Below are 14,013 nucleotides of genomic sequence, written 5' to 3'. Positions count from 1 at the left end.
AGAAGTCACAACTGACATGCAACTTAAGGTCTTGTATTGGAGCAACAAACATGCTATTGATAAAGTCTTACTGGAGTCCTGAAAAAGAACATGGATGTAAAGATACCATGGCTATGTACGAAATCATTGTGTCATTGATTCAATAACTCACATGCAGCATAATCATAGCTAATAACCAGCTCAATATACATTCAAGATGTGCTTAAAAATCACAATCTTAAAATTGAGCATTGTCAAGTTTTGTTTTGTTTTGTGGGCAGGAAAACAAACAGTAAATCACATTCTGTTAAAAGAAAGCATCTACAGGAGTGCATAGATAAAATAATTCGCTTACCGTTGCCTGTGGTTCTGCTTCAAACTCTCCAGCTGTGGAAAGGGATACGACATAGATGTAAACAAACATATTGGCTGGCAGGATTGGGAAGATAAAAGTTGATAAAATCATGTAGAGATGAGATTTAATGAAGCAGTTTTACAGAAATTAGCCATGAGTCTTTAAAAGTCTGAATTTCAGTACCAAGGACAGCACAATATTGGTAGGAATGTGAGAAAGTTCAGCATGTCAGTAGAGCATAATGCACCTATACATAATCTGTAATGTATTGTGCATAGTACTTCAGCAGAATGTCCTGTTTAAGTCCTATTTGCATATCTAAGGATAACATCAAGTCTGTAGTTTTTTCCATGCTGTGTCGGAAAAGATATTATTGTCTGCAATGGGCAAAATTCTGATGCAATGTTGACCAAACATCCAACAGAAACTGTTAGGAACCTGGGTTTCGTGCACGTGCAGTACATTTTGATGACGGGCTAGAAACCCCACCTTGTGAGCTAGTCTCCTCTCCTTCATCCACATTCCTCCCTGGGAAGAAGAAGTTCATCATGGTGCGGAAGAAGCGGTAGGTGAGCTGGATGGTCACTGGAACCACGTTCACCTCAAAATGCTCCTTTACCGAGATCCCTCCAACTGGGAGGAAGACAGACATATGTGTTACACAGGGCTTCAAATACTGCTGCAGGTAACATTGAAAACTACCTGCACTACAAATATGTTTCCTTCACCTCAATTTTGTGTACTAAATTGATTTCTTTCCATTTTGATGCCTGAGGCTACAGTAGCATGTATTTCAGCACTAAGGACAGCACCACAACCTGTCATACATGTATATAACATTGTTTATCATGTCTGGCCCTAATAGTTTATTTTGATGCATATAGTTGTAATAGCACAAAAGCACAGCAGTGTACCTGTTCCTTTCTCTCTGCTGAAGGCCCTCAGAGCTTTCCGGTGGGTGTGTTTGCGATCTAGACTGGACACTTGTGGCCGTAGTACATCCTGGGTGAATATACAGACAGAAAACATGGAAAATCAGGTAAGAAAAAAGTAAAAAAAGCTGTACATTTGAAAAAACTTTGCACTGACATTTCCATCCCTTCCTTCCACACAAGCACACACAAACACAACCTTTAAGTCCATCCTTACACATATCAACCTATTAATAAACATACCTTGTGTTGGAACAAAAGTTTTAACTCTTTAAAAACTAAATGTACCTTGTATGCCTCGTTTGGCAGCAGGTTGGCCACAGTGACCCAGCCCAGCTCCAGCAGGTGTTCACCTGAGTCATCACTCTTAGTCACCTTGGTGTACCTGGGTAGGTGAGAAATGAAATTGTTTTTTCAACATTCATCTCACATACAATAACAAAACATGTAAGTAATTACCATATTATAAAAAAAAATTAACATTGTCACACCAGATCCATGTGTCTTCATTAGTGTTGGAGCACTGTATCAACGATAAGCCGATAAGTGTCACTCTACAGCAAGGGAAGTCATGCCTAAATAATTTTCCAAGGGCACAACATCAGGCATGTCAGGGGATCGAACCCAGGACCTCTCAGCTCTGAGCTAATCCAACCATTATACCACACGATGCCACTACTATATACAAAGCAAAGTATCAACTGGGTGCAGCCTGGTGCTCCATAATATTCAACTACGAAGTCCACACAACGGTTCACAGCTGTCATGACTTACAGAAAGTCTGTGAGTGCCAGGTCAGCCACCCCGATCTGTCCATCCTCCTCTGTTAGTCTCCACTTGGCCGACACAAAACACACCTCAATCCTCCGCACAGGCGTCACCTGGTCATCTGGAAAATTAGAAGGAAAGAAAGTGATGGCCATCCAGTTAAGCTCACAAAAAAAGCACAATAAACAGTAAACCATGGCTTAATGTCATGTCCTGAGAACTGTATCCCTTTCCATCTTATTCCATTGAATATAAAATCATTTTAAAATTTTAATCATGGAGAAAGCTGACTTTTTAAATGACAGTGATTTCTATGCATTTGTTCACTAACCTTTTGTGACATGTCTCTTGTGAGAGATCTGCAGTTGTTGTCTCTCCTTGAAACAGCTAGAAAAGTAAACATTTAGTCATCATTCAAAAATGCTGATCTAGATGCAAGTGAACAAATCATTAAGTAATTGCAGAATGGGCTACTGCTGAAGATGAGACCTATGTGCACATGGTAATGCCTTCTCATGCAAACTTATTGTAAGGAATCAATAATCCAAAATTGATACTCCTTGAAATCAAGAGAGGCTATAGATTATACATACATGGTTTTATGGTTGTTGGCCTTTTTCCCAAAAGGACATCAATCTTATTGTCAGAGATGGTGTACTGTACAGTACATAGTAGTTGATACACACACATCTTATTGTGTTACTATACATGTAGAAACAGACTGATCACCTGATCATGGCATGTAACTCCTCACTGGTAGCTGTCAGCTGTTCCTTACACCCGTTGTACTGTTTGGCCAAGTCTTGACTCTGTTCTTGCAGACTGGAAAGACAAAGAAGTAATGGATATGCTAACATTTTCACATATAAACATGAGACTGTGAGCATTTCCTCATACTTTCAAAAGATGTTTTACCATGCATATCTACACAAAGTGAGAGTATGATACCTTTTATCTGTGACGTTGGCTTCCAGTGCCCTGTGTGTGTTGTACAGCTCTCTTTCCAACCGATGCATGTTGGACAACAGAGACCTATATGTATGAAAAACAACAAATGTTTCAACAAACCCATCAAGTGGTTTCAAAAGGCTATGTTTCTATATTTCTATAACACATTGTCTCAAAATCTGATAAAAAAGATTAAATGATTAGAAGGCAGAGCTTTTCCGCATCTGCATTAACAGCACTGTATAATTTTGTCATAAAATGATTATAAAACTGCTGAAGGCTTCCTTCACCTGACGTTGTTCTGCATCTGCAGCAGTGGTCCTCTCTGGTCCTCCACGCTGGACAGTTGCAGCTGGAACCGCATCCTCTGCAGACGCTCACTGGCCTCCTGCAGGTGTCAGTAACAACAACATTTCCATAACGTATACACTCACTGATGTGCACAATCCTTTGTTTTGCATAACTGGCAAACAGCCTTGGGGTATAACATACCAGTTTTGTACAGTAACTTGAAACACTCCCACTGGAAAGGACCCCTAGTCTTTTCAAGTGTGGTAGTTTCTTCAACATGCTTCAGGTGTGGGATTTGAAACCAGAACTTTAACAGTCATAACTCCCCTGAGCACAAGGCATCCATGTGACATTGTGGTGCTTCTGTACAATGCTTGAAGCACCAGTAACAAAAGGATAATAGGAAGACCCTGTGCTTCAGTTTGCCCCTGACTTACCTTTCTTTTGGGCTCCACGTATAGCAGCAGATTCTGACAGATATCCAGGATCATGGCATATTGCACCTGTCAAGGGGAAACAAGGAGATATCAACACTACAATCCTTCTGATAAATGGAAGAATATCTAATGCAGGAAAATTATCATCATCCTGAAAAATGGTTGAACTGAAATGATGCTCAATAGTTAATTGGAAAGCTTACAGAGTTGGTGCAGACTTGTAGCTCAGAATGGACGACTGTGAAAGAGTCGACCGCTCGTTCTCGCTTCCACATGTCTGATAACTCCTCCTTCTCCTGGACAAACACAGGAGTTAAGAAACACAGATTGATGAGTAATACATAGTAAACTGTGGTGGTCCTTGTGATAGATTTCAGAAGGTATCCTTCATGTACATTTATCTGTGTATTTGTGCCACTTTGGAAAAGCATGCCTTTAGTGATCTCTAGTGCAGCACCCCCAGATGCACACTTAAGATATGGACGTCTGGAGTGCTTTATACTGGGTTGCATTGAAGATCTCTTTAGATACATTTCTCAGGGAGGTATGACCTTTTCCCCAAGATTTTATACAAGCTTGGAGAGACGTAATATGTGGTGGCACCTCATGAACTGAATTGATGATTTTATACCATAGATACTTTATATGCAGGATCTGACCTCAGGTTTGGGAGGCACAGTGGATGGGTCGAGGTCCAGCGGGCCGTAGCTGGCGTAGTAGAACTGGCAGCTGCAGTGGGAAATGATCCTCTGCAGCTGGAGGTCGTCGTCGGCAGTCTTCGCCCCGACCGTGCTGCTCACCACGCCCCCCACGGACTGCCCGCTGCCCACCAGGTCAGGCATGGCCGAGATGGAGTTGGACGGCCGGCGCTCGTGCTGCTGGATGTCGCTCTCTGTCAGCCACGGGAACTCACGCCCGCTCTTAGGGGAATGTTTCGGCTCAACCGTGGCAAAATACTGGATGCAAAAACAAGGTTATTCAATGAATGAGGACTACATTTAGTGCACAAGTTAAGTAGTTGGAGGGGCGGCGCTCGTGTTGCTGGATGTCGCTCTCTGTTAGCCACGGGAACTCACGCCCACTCTTGGGGGAATGTTTCGGCTCAACCGTGGCAAAATACTGGACAGGAAGACAAATAATTTTCCACAGTGATGCCTATCTCTTCTATGAATGTGGACTATGCTCAGCACACAACAATAACCTCATTTTCTATGTCCTGGTAACATTTACTAATTGTTAAAAGCGTAATAGTTTGGTAACCTAATGGAAACCACAGAAACCCCATTTCAGAATATACCATGATACACAGTCTCTGTATCACTCTAATTTTAACTCAAATTCTTGAAAATCTCAAAACAATAATATCTACTAGAAAGGCCAATATTTGCTTTGGAGCAAATACAGCGATGGGTTCACCACATTTTACGACATGGCAGGGAAAGAATGAGAAACACAAGGGAAAACAATGATTTACATTGATATAACTATAATATGAAGTAACATACAACTAAAACAACAGTTGGATAGCTATTCCCTACTTTATTGGTTAGGATTTTTAATTGCATAATGCAAACTGTTGATTTTCAAAAAAAAAAACGTTCATGCCCCGCATTCCAATGCTGGAGCAGAAAAGCTTGAAATACCTACCAAAACACTTGAATAAAGACATACTGTCAGTATGGAAATGCTCTGTGCAGGTATTAATCAAGTTAAATCCCAACAGCCAATCAGCAAGAAATGCTCTGTGCAGGTGGAAATGCTCTGTGCAGGTGTTAATCAAGTTAAATCCCAACAGCCAATCAGCAAGAAGTATAGAGGAAAGCTGCATGCCTATTGGTTGATGCCCTGCATTCCATTGTGATGACTCATGCCCAGACGTGGTAAACACGGCACACTAACACAGTAATACATTTGCTATAACACAGCCAAAAAACTCAAATAAAACCATTCTAAAAGCCTGTATCACAAAAATTTAAAAAACGCCTAGGGGTATTTGCCCACTGTACCTCCATACCAAATTTCAGGACCTTAGGCCCTAAAATGAAGAAGCTGAATCCATTTAAAAAATGGCAGGAGAAGAAGAAGAAGAAGAAGGAGGAGAAGGAGGAGAAGAAACATCAGAAAAAGCAATATGGGTTCACCACCACTTTGTGGTGTGGTGAACCTATAATGAAGCTTTACCTGCATGCCCTCCAGTGACCCTGCCCATGTAGTTTTACTGGTGAGCGCCCCGTCTCTCCAGGCTGACTGGTGCTGACACTGCAGTATCCGGGCGTTGGCTGCGCTGGCGATGACACAACCCGGAGTCTCACATCCCTGCAGCATCACCTGGCAGTTGATCAGCTCAACTGGAGAGAGAATGGCAGTTGAAATGATACATACATGTACATTGTAATGTGCTGCTGTAAACATCTAATTGTAAAATCACAGAGAAGCTGCTGTGTGGTAGATCTATCCCCCATATATCTCAAGTTACATGTATCTGAGAAAGAAGACTAAGGTTTGCTGAGAATACATTCCAGATTTAAGGAAAGACTATGTGATGTTCTCTTAGGGGCACCAAACATGGCCATGCAAGAGTATATGGCACGGACAGAAGTTTGAAAAATACTATGTCTTTCTTTTCCGTTTCAAAATTTAAAAAGTTCCAAGCCATTATAATACCATACAAAACTAGAATAGGAGGAAGGAAAATGGGACATAGAACTTAAATTAGAAAGGCAGGTAAAATAAGTTGTTTACTTACTACACCAGTTCCTGTTGATGACATCATTGGTTTGACAGGCAGCTATCCCATGAAGCAACTCTCTCTCCCCGGTGTTCTGTAACAAAAGACATGAAATTTCAACACAAGTCATTAAAAGACAAAGATAGACATTTCTAAATTCACCCATTAATAATTTTATCAGGTTGGTGAATGGTTAATAGCAATTTCTTCATTCACAACCACTTGTTTAACAAGAGCTGGCGTTTTGATGTTGGTCATCTTCATCCTAGCTTCTTCAGTGCACAGTAAAACAGTCATAAAAGCCTGATTTAGATGACAGATGGTCATTGAAACATTAGATCTTGCTAAACAAGTGGTTGTGAATAAGGAACTTTGCTATTCCATTCTAAATTCACATTCAGTACAAGTTCTGGAAAAAGACCAGACAGACAAGAAAAAAGCACTTTTTTACCTCCTCTGAAAAAGCCATAAACTTGGTGTCAGTCTCTGACAGAAGTTTCTCCAGCATGGAGGCTCCATGCCCCTTCTGTAGCCGTGTCAGGGGGCTGGGTGTGGACCCAGGCTGGTTAAACGACCCACTCCGGGCCTTGGTCGTCGTAACGGACTCCATCTTGATGCCCTTCAGGGCCTCTGTGGAGAGGTTCTTCTTCAGGATCTAAAAAGAGTTGAAAAGATCAGTAAAGAAACCTCAAGATGAGATCTTTACTGGGTTGATGAAGAGACAGAGTGTGTCTTGAAAGCTCCCCAGAGTAGCTACTTTTTGTTGTGTATCCTTAAAAAATATTTGTCAAAAACAATAACAATCACTGCCAAATGTGTGTACATCTATCTGTATCTGTATCTGTATCTGTATAGCCGGCATAACTGCCTTTCGGCGTAACACACCAGCTATCTATCTCTATTCAGCAACTTGTACTTTACTTTTAGGTTTGCAAAACTTGATAGTGTGCAACAATCTGTTTTTGTGATGTTCTCTGAGGTACTACAACTTACCTGGGCTTTGCTGTAGCCTTCGTAGAGCCCAAAGACAACCCCCCGGTTGGAGGTGTTCCATGTACCCTTCAGACACTCCAACACAAGGCTGTGAGTAAACTCCTACAGGACACAAGTATCAGTCAAGAAGTCTTGTATCATATAGTATCTGAAAGCCCCTGTCTTGTTAAATTTCGTTTAATTTAATGAAGGTACAAATCTCATAATCATGCTACACACAAATACGATCATTAGGGCATATTTTTGAACAAGAAGATATAAAATACAGAAGTGGGACAAACAAATTCACTTCCAATATTAAAAATGAACAGCAAATTCTGTCAAATATATATTTTCAACGACATGTAGGTCATCGTTGTTAAGAATTTCACCCTCAAACAGAATTGGAATTGCTGTGTGAGATTTTACCATGATTTCTGTGCCTGTCTGCTGGGTTGGTCCGGCCTGTGAAGAGACAGGTTCCTCTGTCACGGGAGATGCAGGCTTAGCATCGTGTCTGGAGTACGCAAACCTGGGAGAGTGGAGAAATGTCAGATAACTGTGGCACATGTGAGGGGCCCAATGGCTTGGACACTTTATTCAAGAAGATCAAGATCAAGATGGGACAAAGCAAAGCAAAGATGAGCAAAACTCACCTTGAGAATGTGAGGAAGTGACTCTTCTTGACTGGCTCTCTCACAGACAAACTCTCCTATGACCAAAAGACAAGCAAAGTTACCCCACCTTCCTGTTTCAAACATGTTGGTTATAATGTTGTCAGTATAGTTGAATGTAAAAAAAAATGTAGCCCACCTTGCATCAGTGTGCACTTTTGTTCTTTCTTCTCTATCATGAACATTTACTTGTTCCCTTGCAATTTTTAAATCACGAATTTGCTTTTTTTTATAGAGTAAAAATAGAGTATGGGAGAAAACTAACAAACCACATGTTTCCTACCTTACTATCCTGCCCCTGGGTTCCACACAGATACACGTGGGACTCGGCTATGCTGCTGCCCAGTTTGGTGATGCTCCAGTCGGCCCGCGGTCGGCGGATCAGTCCATCTGTGTACGGTACCAGCGTCAGGCCCCACTCAGAGTTGATGCACCCCGCGCCGAAGCACATCTCGATCCCTCGCTGTTGGGCGAAGGACGCCCAGTAGTTCACCGTCAGCTCTGGGAACTTGAAGTCCAGGCTGATAGATCTGTGGTAAGGTAGAGTTTCAGGACATAATGATTTGGTGTGTACTATAATTTCACTGCCTGTGTTCTCTAATTTGTGGACTTGTCAGCATAACATACTGCATCTGCGTCAAAGCCGGATTCTTTCACAGTTTTTGTTGGATGTTTGTTCCACGTTGGCCAATGTTTGGTCTGCATTTTGCCTGTTGCAGACAATATCTTTTCCGCCACAACATTTTATAACTATAGATGGCATGTCCTCCTTAAATAAACAAATACAACCTTGAGCGAGACGTTTTGCTGAAAGTACTTTGTAAAATAAATAATGGTTTTGCACAGTTGCAGTGCATTCTGCTGACATACTTGAGAACTTAATAAGGCCACACCAATTTAATTTGTTGGTTCTCGGATTTGCCTCTTCGTTTTTTTCTGATTTGCAAAGAAAAAAAAAATTGATTCTGGTCCTGAATCAACTGAAAAATGCTTATGTTTTGCCCCCCAACAGTTGAGGAAAGTCCTTTTCTTCCTAGTTGTTACAGTTTTCCCATCTATCATTGCAGTGGTTTGATTAAAAGTTCAAAATTCAATGTTTAAATTTTAACCCAGCCTTTTGTGTTGACTTCATGGCTCATTTTGTAGCATTTAAGCCTATAATAGGATGCCTAGACCTGTTTTTATTTTTATTTTTTTCGCCCTGTCGCTTCATATTTTTTCTGAAAAAATCCGAGAACTAACAAATTAAATTGGTGTGGCCTAAGATTTGTGATTCTTACTTGTAATGTCTGCCGAGCTGGATTTTCCTGGGCTTCTTGTTGTTCCACACTTGCCCTCTTCTGATTGGTCGTGATACAGAAGCGATGATGGCCTAGATATCCAGATACAGAAAATACATTAAGATTCGGTATGATATGATACATCTTTATCACTGTAACAGTCACTTTTATACGAGTGATCTTAGCTATAATCAGCAAAGAGAGAAGCTTAAAAGCAGGAAGAGGGATAAAGGCCTGTTACTAATTAACCTACCCATAGATTCTGTAGCCATTTCAGAGTACTGCTGTACAGTAAACAAGATGGGGACTGTTTCTTCTGGTCATCAACAACCTGCAACACACATAGGAATGGGTTCAGTGGGCCCAGGGGGCCATAATCAAACATATCCTTTGCTGTCACCTACCCACATACAAAACATTGAATGTAAGGATCCATATGTTGTACACAAACAAGCAAACACACACAAAATATAACCTTCTCTGCAAAGGTAATTAATAAACAAATTCAGTAAAACTACAATACATTTCATTATTATGACACACTCTGAATACTAAAAAACCAAGATGAGAGAACCTACCCGTGGAGGTTTGATGTCGATCGTGATGGCCAGTTTCAGGTTCTGAGACCGGAAAGCTGCATAGGAGTCATGGCCCTGCAACAGAGAGACAGAAAGAAATTTTTTGCAAACCGCTAAAAAAATTCAAAATCAAACCAAAAAGGTCTATTACAGTATTGGGTGATATAACTATTGAATGCTTGGCTAGAAACAAATTTCTGTACACTTCCTTTTGGGACAAGCACCTTACAAAAAATGTATTTATGATGCTCATTAGTGCTATCAGTTTTGAGCACAAGAAGTTTCTCACCTGTTTTGATGTCTCTGGTACATTATGTGGTGCACAGGGCATGACTGAATGGTGGTCGTTTGGGTCTCCGTTACACAGCCACTCAATGTCAAACCTGGGTTTCACAGGATACAAACACAGAACAACTTTTTCTTGAACAGGACAGTTTTCTTTATATGCTTGGGCAGACACAAGAACATACTGAAAATCTTATTCAAAATCTGTGTTGTAAAAAGGACAAAAAACATATTTTGTTCTGGGTACTCACCCTAGTCTGAGGTTGGGGAAGCTGAGAAAGTGACAGTCGTCATACTTGGAGGCAGTCTTCACATACACATCCAGGTCTCCCTTCCACAGAAAGTGGGCTGAATAAAATTATAAATGTTTGTTACCATTACACTAAAAATCAGTTACTCAAGCAACTGGATATGATTTTGAAAATCATATCCAGTTGCTTGAGTAACTGCTTTTTGGCGTATCGTATTACCTGGATGTCTAACCTTCATCGACGTTTGTTACCATTGTTGCACCATATCTAATGTATCTTTTATGTTTTCATATTTCTCAATTCCTCAAAAATTTAGGGGGAATGCACTCTATAATTCACTCCATTAAACTGTATGTACTAAATATTTTCACATTGATGTTGTAGTTCATATTTTTCCCCATCAAATCCAAGACTACAAATGAGATAGCCAAGTTACCATGGTGACAGACATCTGGCTCAGGTCATTGACCTTACATGTATGTGTTTGGAGAAGAAGAAGAAGAAATAGAGCAAAATCAATATGTTTTAATTTGCTCTGTGAGGGTAAACAGGTGTTTGTGAGAGACAGGTATTTGCTAACCAGTTGTCCAGTCCATGTACAGGTCCTTCCACTCCCAGGCCATCTCCTCGGTGGAGTTGTAGGGGTCGAGAGAGGCGTGCATCAGTAGACTCATCTTCTCCACTGACATGGTCAGTCTGCCATGGTACAGCAGACGGGACTACACGGGGGACAACATTACAACTGTAAGATACATGGTAGCCTGGCTACATCACACTTCTCCACTGACATGGTCAGTCTACCATGGTACAGCAGCCGGGACTACAGAGGGGGACAAATATTACAACTGTAAAGTTTACAACTGTAAGGTAATGTTAGCCTTAAGTTACTACACCATATGCTACTAGCAGCCCTTTTACTAGCCAGACTACATCACACTATTTGCAGCCCTTCCACTGGTCAGGACCCTAGCCTGACAACATCACGCTTTTTGCAGCCCTTCCAGTGGTCAGGACACTAGCCTAATGACTGGTTTCTATTGTGACAGAGAATCTTATAAGCTCCTACTGGGCTGATTTCCATATAGTGATTGTGATAGACATTACCAACAAGTTGTACACCTCACCTTATCCCACCAAGGAAGAGGCTTGCTTGGGTCAATGGATGGTTTGGTCAGGTAATCTGGAAGGCATTGATGTTGTAGCATTACATACATGTGGTAATGTAGCATTGCCAATAAATACTATACAAAATACAAGTAGCCATTACCAATATCAACATTGTAACGTACCCAGTGCCAGGTTGACCTGTGATATTGCAGGGTCCCAGCATGGCCCCCAGGCATAACGGAATGTTTGGGCATCTGAAGAAAAGGAAAAATCGTGAATATTGAAGATTTGTTCATGAAAACAGAAACTTCTTCACTATACATAATATATCACATCAGAGTACATGATTGTGTATTAATGCCATAAACTTTTTTTTTGGTTGACACATCAATTGTTATTGTCATTATCATTACCCTCATTATCATTATCATGTACAACTATCATTATCTTTCTGATTATCTTCCTGATATGTGAAGCTGTATTGTACTTACCACAGCTGAGATCGTGGTAGAATTTCAGTGCTGGCATGCTGCGTTCCACAGTCGCATCGCCAAATGGACCTCCTATCTCCACTTTTGTGGGTCTCTTTGCTGTAGGGTCATCATAGTCATTGAATATTTCATTTCAACATGTGTTTTAGCAGTCTTTACCTAGCATTGCTACAATAAGCCTTAAATAACATAATAACATGTTGGTGTCTTTACTGTCTTTGATGGTGTTGCTGGAAAATTCTGCACAATGCTGTGAGAGAACATTAGACCCTAGAGTGTAAAACTAAAAGACTTTATCTATAATATGTCCTTATGCATGGAGATAATACGTAACAATTCAGACAGAAAACCTGCTACTGTCCATGGTTCTGAAATGCTATCAACTGTCAATAGTGCAGGAAGGAACTTTAAGAAGTGTATCGTTAGTCCGTACCTGTGTCTGCTGCCTCCTGCTCTGCCCCCAGTAGCCTGCCCCACCAGTGCAGGTCTGTTGTCTCCAGTAGTTTCACCGTGTAGTCTCTGAGCTGGAACTCCAGGTGGCGCACGTTACCCCTCACCATCCTGCACCACAGGGTACTGAACTCCAGGTCTGCTGGGTAGGGGCTGGGGGGAAGGGGAAGATAAGTTGAGTTAATTAGCATACATAGTAGCTATTCATCCTGTGGTCATCCAGGGAGAAGTCTTGATATCTTTAGTCAGTGACTGAGGATATCATTGATTAATAAACTACTGTAGTCAGTAGGGCAGAACTGTTGTATCATTAGGCAGTTAACTGATGATCATTTTTAAGAGATATTTAAAGGCTATTAAGAGATATTCTTTTACACACTACTTTATTTCCTTTGCTACTGTTCCACCCTGAAACTGTAATATTCCTATATAATGTGAGAGATGTTATTTTTACACATTTTTGTCCTACGTTGTAATTTAATACTTCCTTTCATCTCAAGAGATTTGGTGGTATAACCAGCCCTGACCTGTCCTTATCGATGTCCTGCATGTGCCCCACGATGTTGTCCCTCCCGTCCATGGAGGGGTCGGCCAGCGCGCACACCTCCAGCTGTTTCATCTCCCAGCGCAGCAGGTGTGTCCTCATGGGCGTGCTGTACAGCTTCTGTGAGCGCTGCACGTAGATACGGTCACACTGCTCACCCAGCTTCAGGTACATCTCCTCTACTTTCTTAGCTGAGTGGATCAAAGCAATCATTTATGGTATTACAAAATACTGCAGTGATACTTTCTTCTGCTATCAGTATGAAACCAATTTAAGCTAACAATTATGCTTAAGTATACCCTGTCACACTTTTCTCCTCACTTCAGGTACATCTTCTCAAGCCTTAAAGCCTTAAAAACAAAATATGGATGAAGTTAAAGTAAGACCTCAGCAACTCGAGTTACTAGAAAACAACAGGCTGCCAAATTACACTTTATGGTGGAATTAGAAAGCTTGCTTTGATAACAAATGGACCAATCAACATTCTCTCCAAGGAAACAGACTGACCAATCAGAATGCTTACAAAAGAAACATGTTGACCAATCATAATGCTTGCCACCCACCTGGCAGGAGCCCATGAGACTTCCTGAGTGCAGAGATCCTGTTCTCCAGCAGCTGTCGTCTCTTCTCCATCTCATGTTTCTCATCCCGCATCAGCTCATAGTTGTCTCCTAGTCTCACTTCAAACGGGTCGTCCAGTAACTCTACTGTGGCATGCTGGGGGACAGACAAAGATCATTCAGACATAAATCTTACTAGTTAATCTGATCATCCTCTGGAGATGACATTAATACTTTGGTCCAGTGTATTGGGGGTCAGTCACTTATTAAGGATGAAGGCGACAGTGGTCGCTGAAAATTTGATCGCTTTGTACCCTTGTGTTGAAATAAAGTTAAGCATTAAACATAGATAAACTTCCATGATAATGTGAGAATAAAATGCT

At 41.1% G+C, this 14,013-nt stretch overlaps 1 protein-coding gene across 1 annotated transcript in view; it reads right to left on the bottom strand.

The window, feature by feature from the left end:
• Positions 1-14,013, bottom strand: part of LOC109473423 (protein KIAA0100-like) — a 33,254-nt gene that overhangs the window by 4,536 nt on the left and 14,705 nt on the right. Inside the window, exons 10-40 of the mRNA XM_019773676.1 lie at positions 13,634-13,787; positions 13,054-13,261; positions 12,510-12,679; positions 12,077-12,175; positions 11,768-11,839; positions 11,603-11,658; positions 11,059-11,197; positions 10,479-10,575; positions 10,232-10,325; positions 9,943-10,017; positions 9,618-9,695; positions 9,365-9,456; positions 8,368-8,614; positions 8,067-8,122; positions 7,840-7,942; positions 7,432-7,533; positions 6,890-7,093; positions 6,457-6,532; positions 5,892-6,058; positions 4,370-4,666; positions 3,914-4,000; positions 3,711-3,776; positions 3,273-3,370; positions 2,983-3,066; positions 2,764-2,856; positions 2,366-2,421; positions 2,041-2,155; positions 1,555-1,651; positions 1,249-1,336; positions 824-967; positions 335-366 (exon numbers count right to left, since the gene is read on the bottom strand). Coding sequence (XP_019629235.1) covers positions 335-366; positions 824-967; positions 1,249-1,336; positions 1,555-1,651; positions 2,041-2,155; positions 2,366-2,421; positions 2,764-2,856; positions 2,983-3,066; positions 3,273-3,370; positions 3,711-3,776; positions 3,914-4,000; positions 4,370-4,666; positions 5,892-6,058; positions 6,457-6,532; positions 6,890-7,093; positions 7,432-7,533; positions 7,840-7,942; positions 8,067-8,122; positions 8,368-8,614; positions 9,365-9,456; positions 9,618-9,695; positions 9,943-10,017; positions 10,232-10,325; positions 10,479-10,575; positions 11,059-11,197; positions 11,603-11,658; positions 11,768-11,839; positions 12,077-12,175; positions 12,510-12,679; positions 13,054-13,261; positions 13,634-13,787 — 3,546 coding nt within the window. The remainder of the gene's footprint in view (positions 1-334; positions 367-823; positions 968-1,248; positions 1,337-1,554; positions 1,652-2,040; positions 2,156-2,365; positions 2,422-2,763; positions 2,857-2,982; positions 3,067-3,272; positions 3,371-3,710; positions 3,777-3,913; positions 4,001-4,369; positions 4,667-5,891; positions 6,059-6,456; positions 6,533-6,889; positions 7,094-7,431; positions 7,534-7,839; positions 7,943-8,066; positions 8,123-8,367; positions 8,615-9,364; positions 9,457-9,617; positions 9,696-9,942; positions 10,018-10,231; positions 10,326-10,478; positions 10,576-11,058; positions 11,198-11,602; positions 11,659-11,767; positions 11,840-12,076; positions 12,176-12,509; positions 12,680-13,053; positions 13,262-13,633; positions 13,788-14,013) is intronic.

Source organism: Branchiostoma belcheri, unplaced genomic scaffold (assembly GCF_001625305.1).
Source record: "Branchiostoma belcheri isolate BF01 breed outbred unplaced genomic scaffold, Haploidv18h27 scaffold1, whole genome shotgun sequence".
NCBI classification, from domain to species: domain Eukaryota; kingdom Metazoa; phylum Chordata; class Leptocardii; order Amphioxiformes; family Branchiostomatidae; genus Branchiostoma; species Branchiostoma belcheri.
This window is presented reverse-complemented; position numbering and strand designations above follow the sequence as displayed.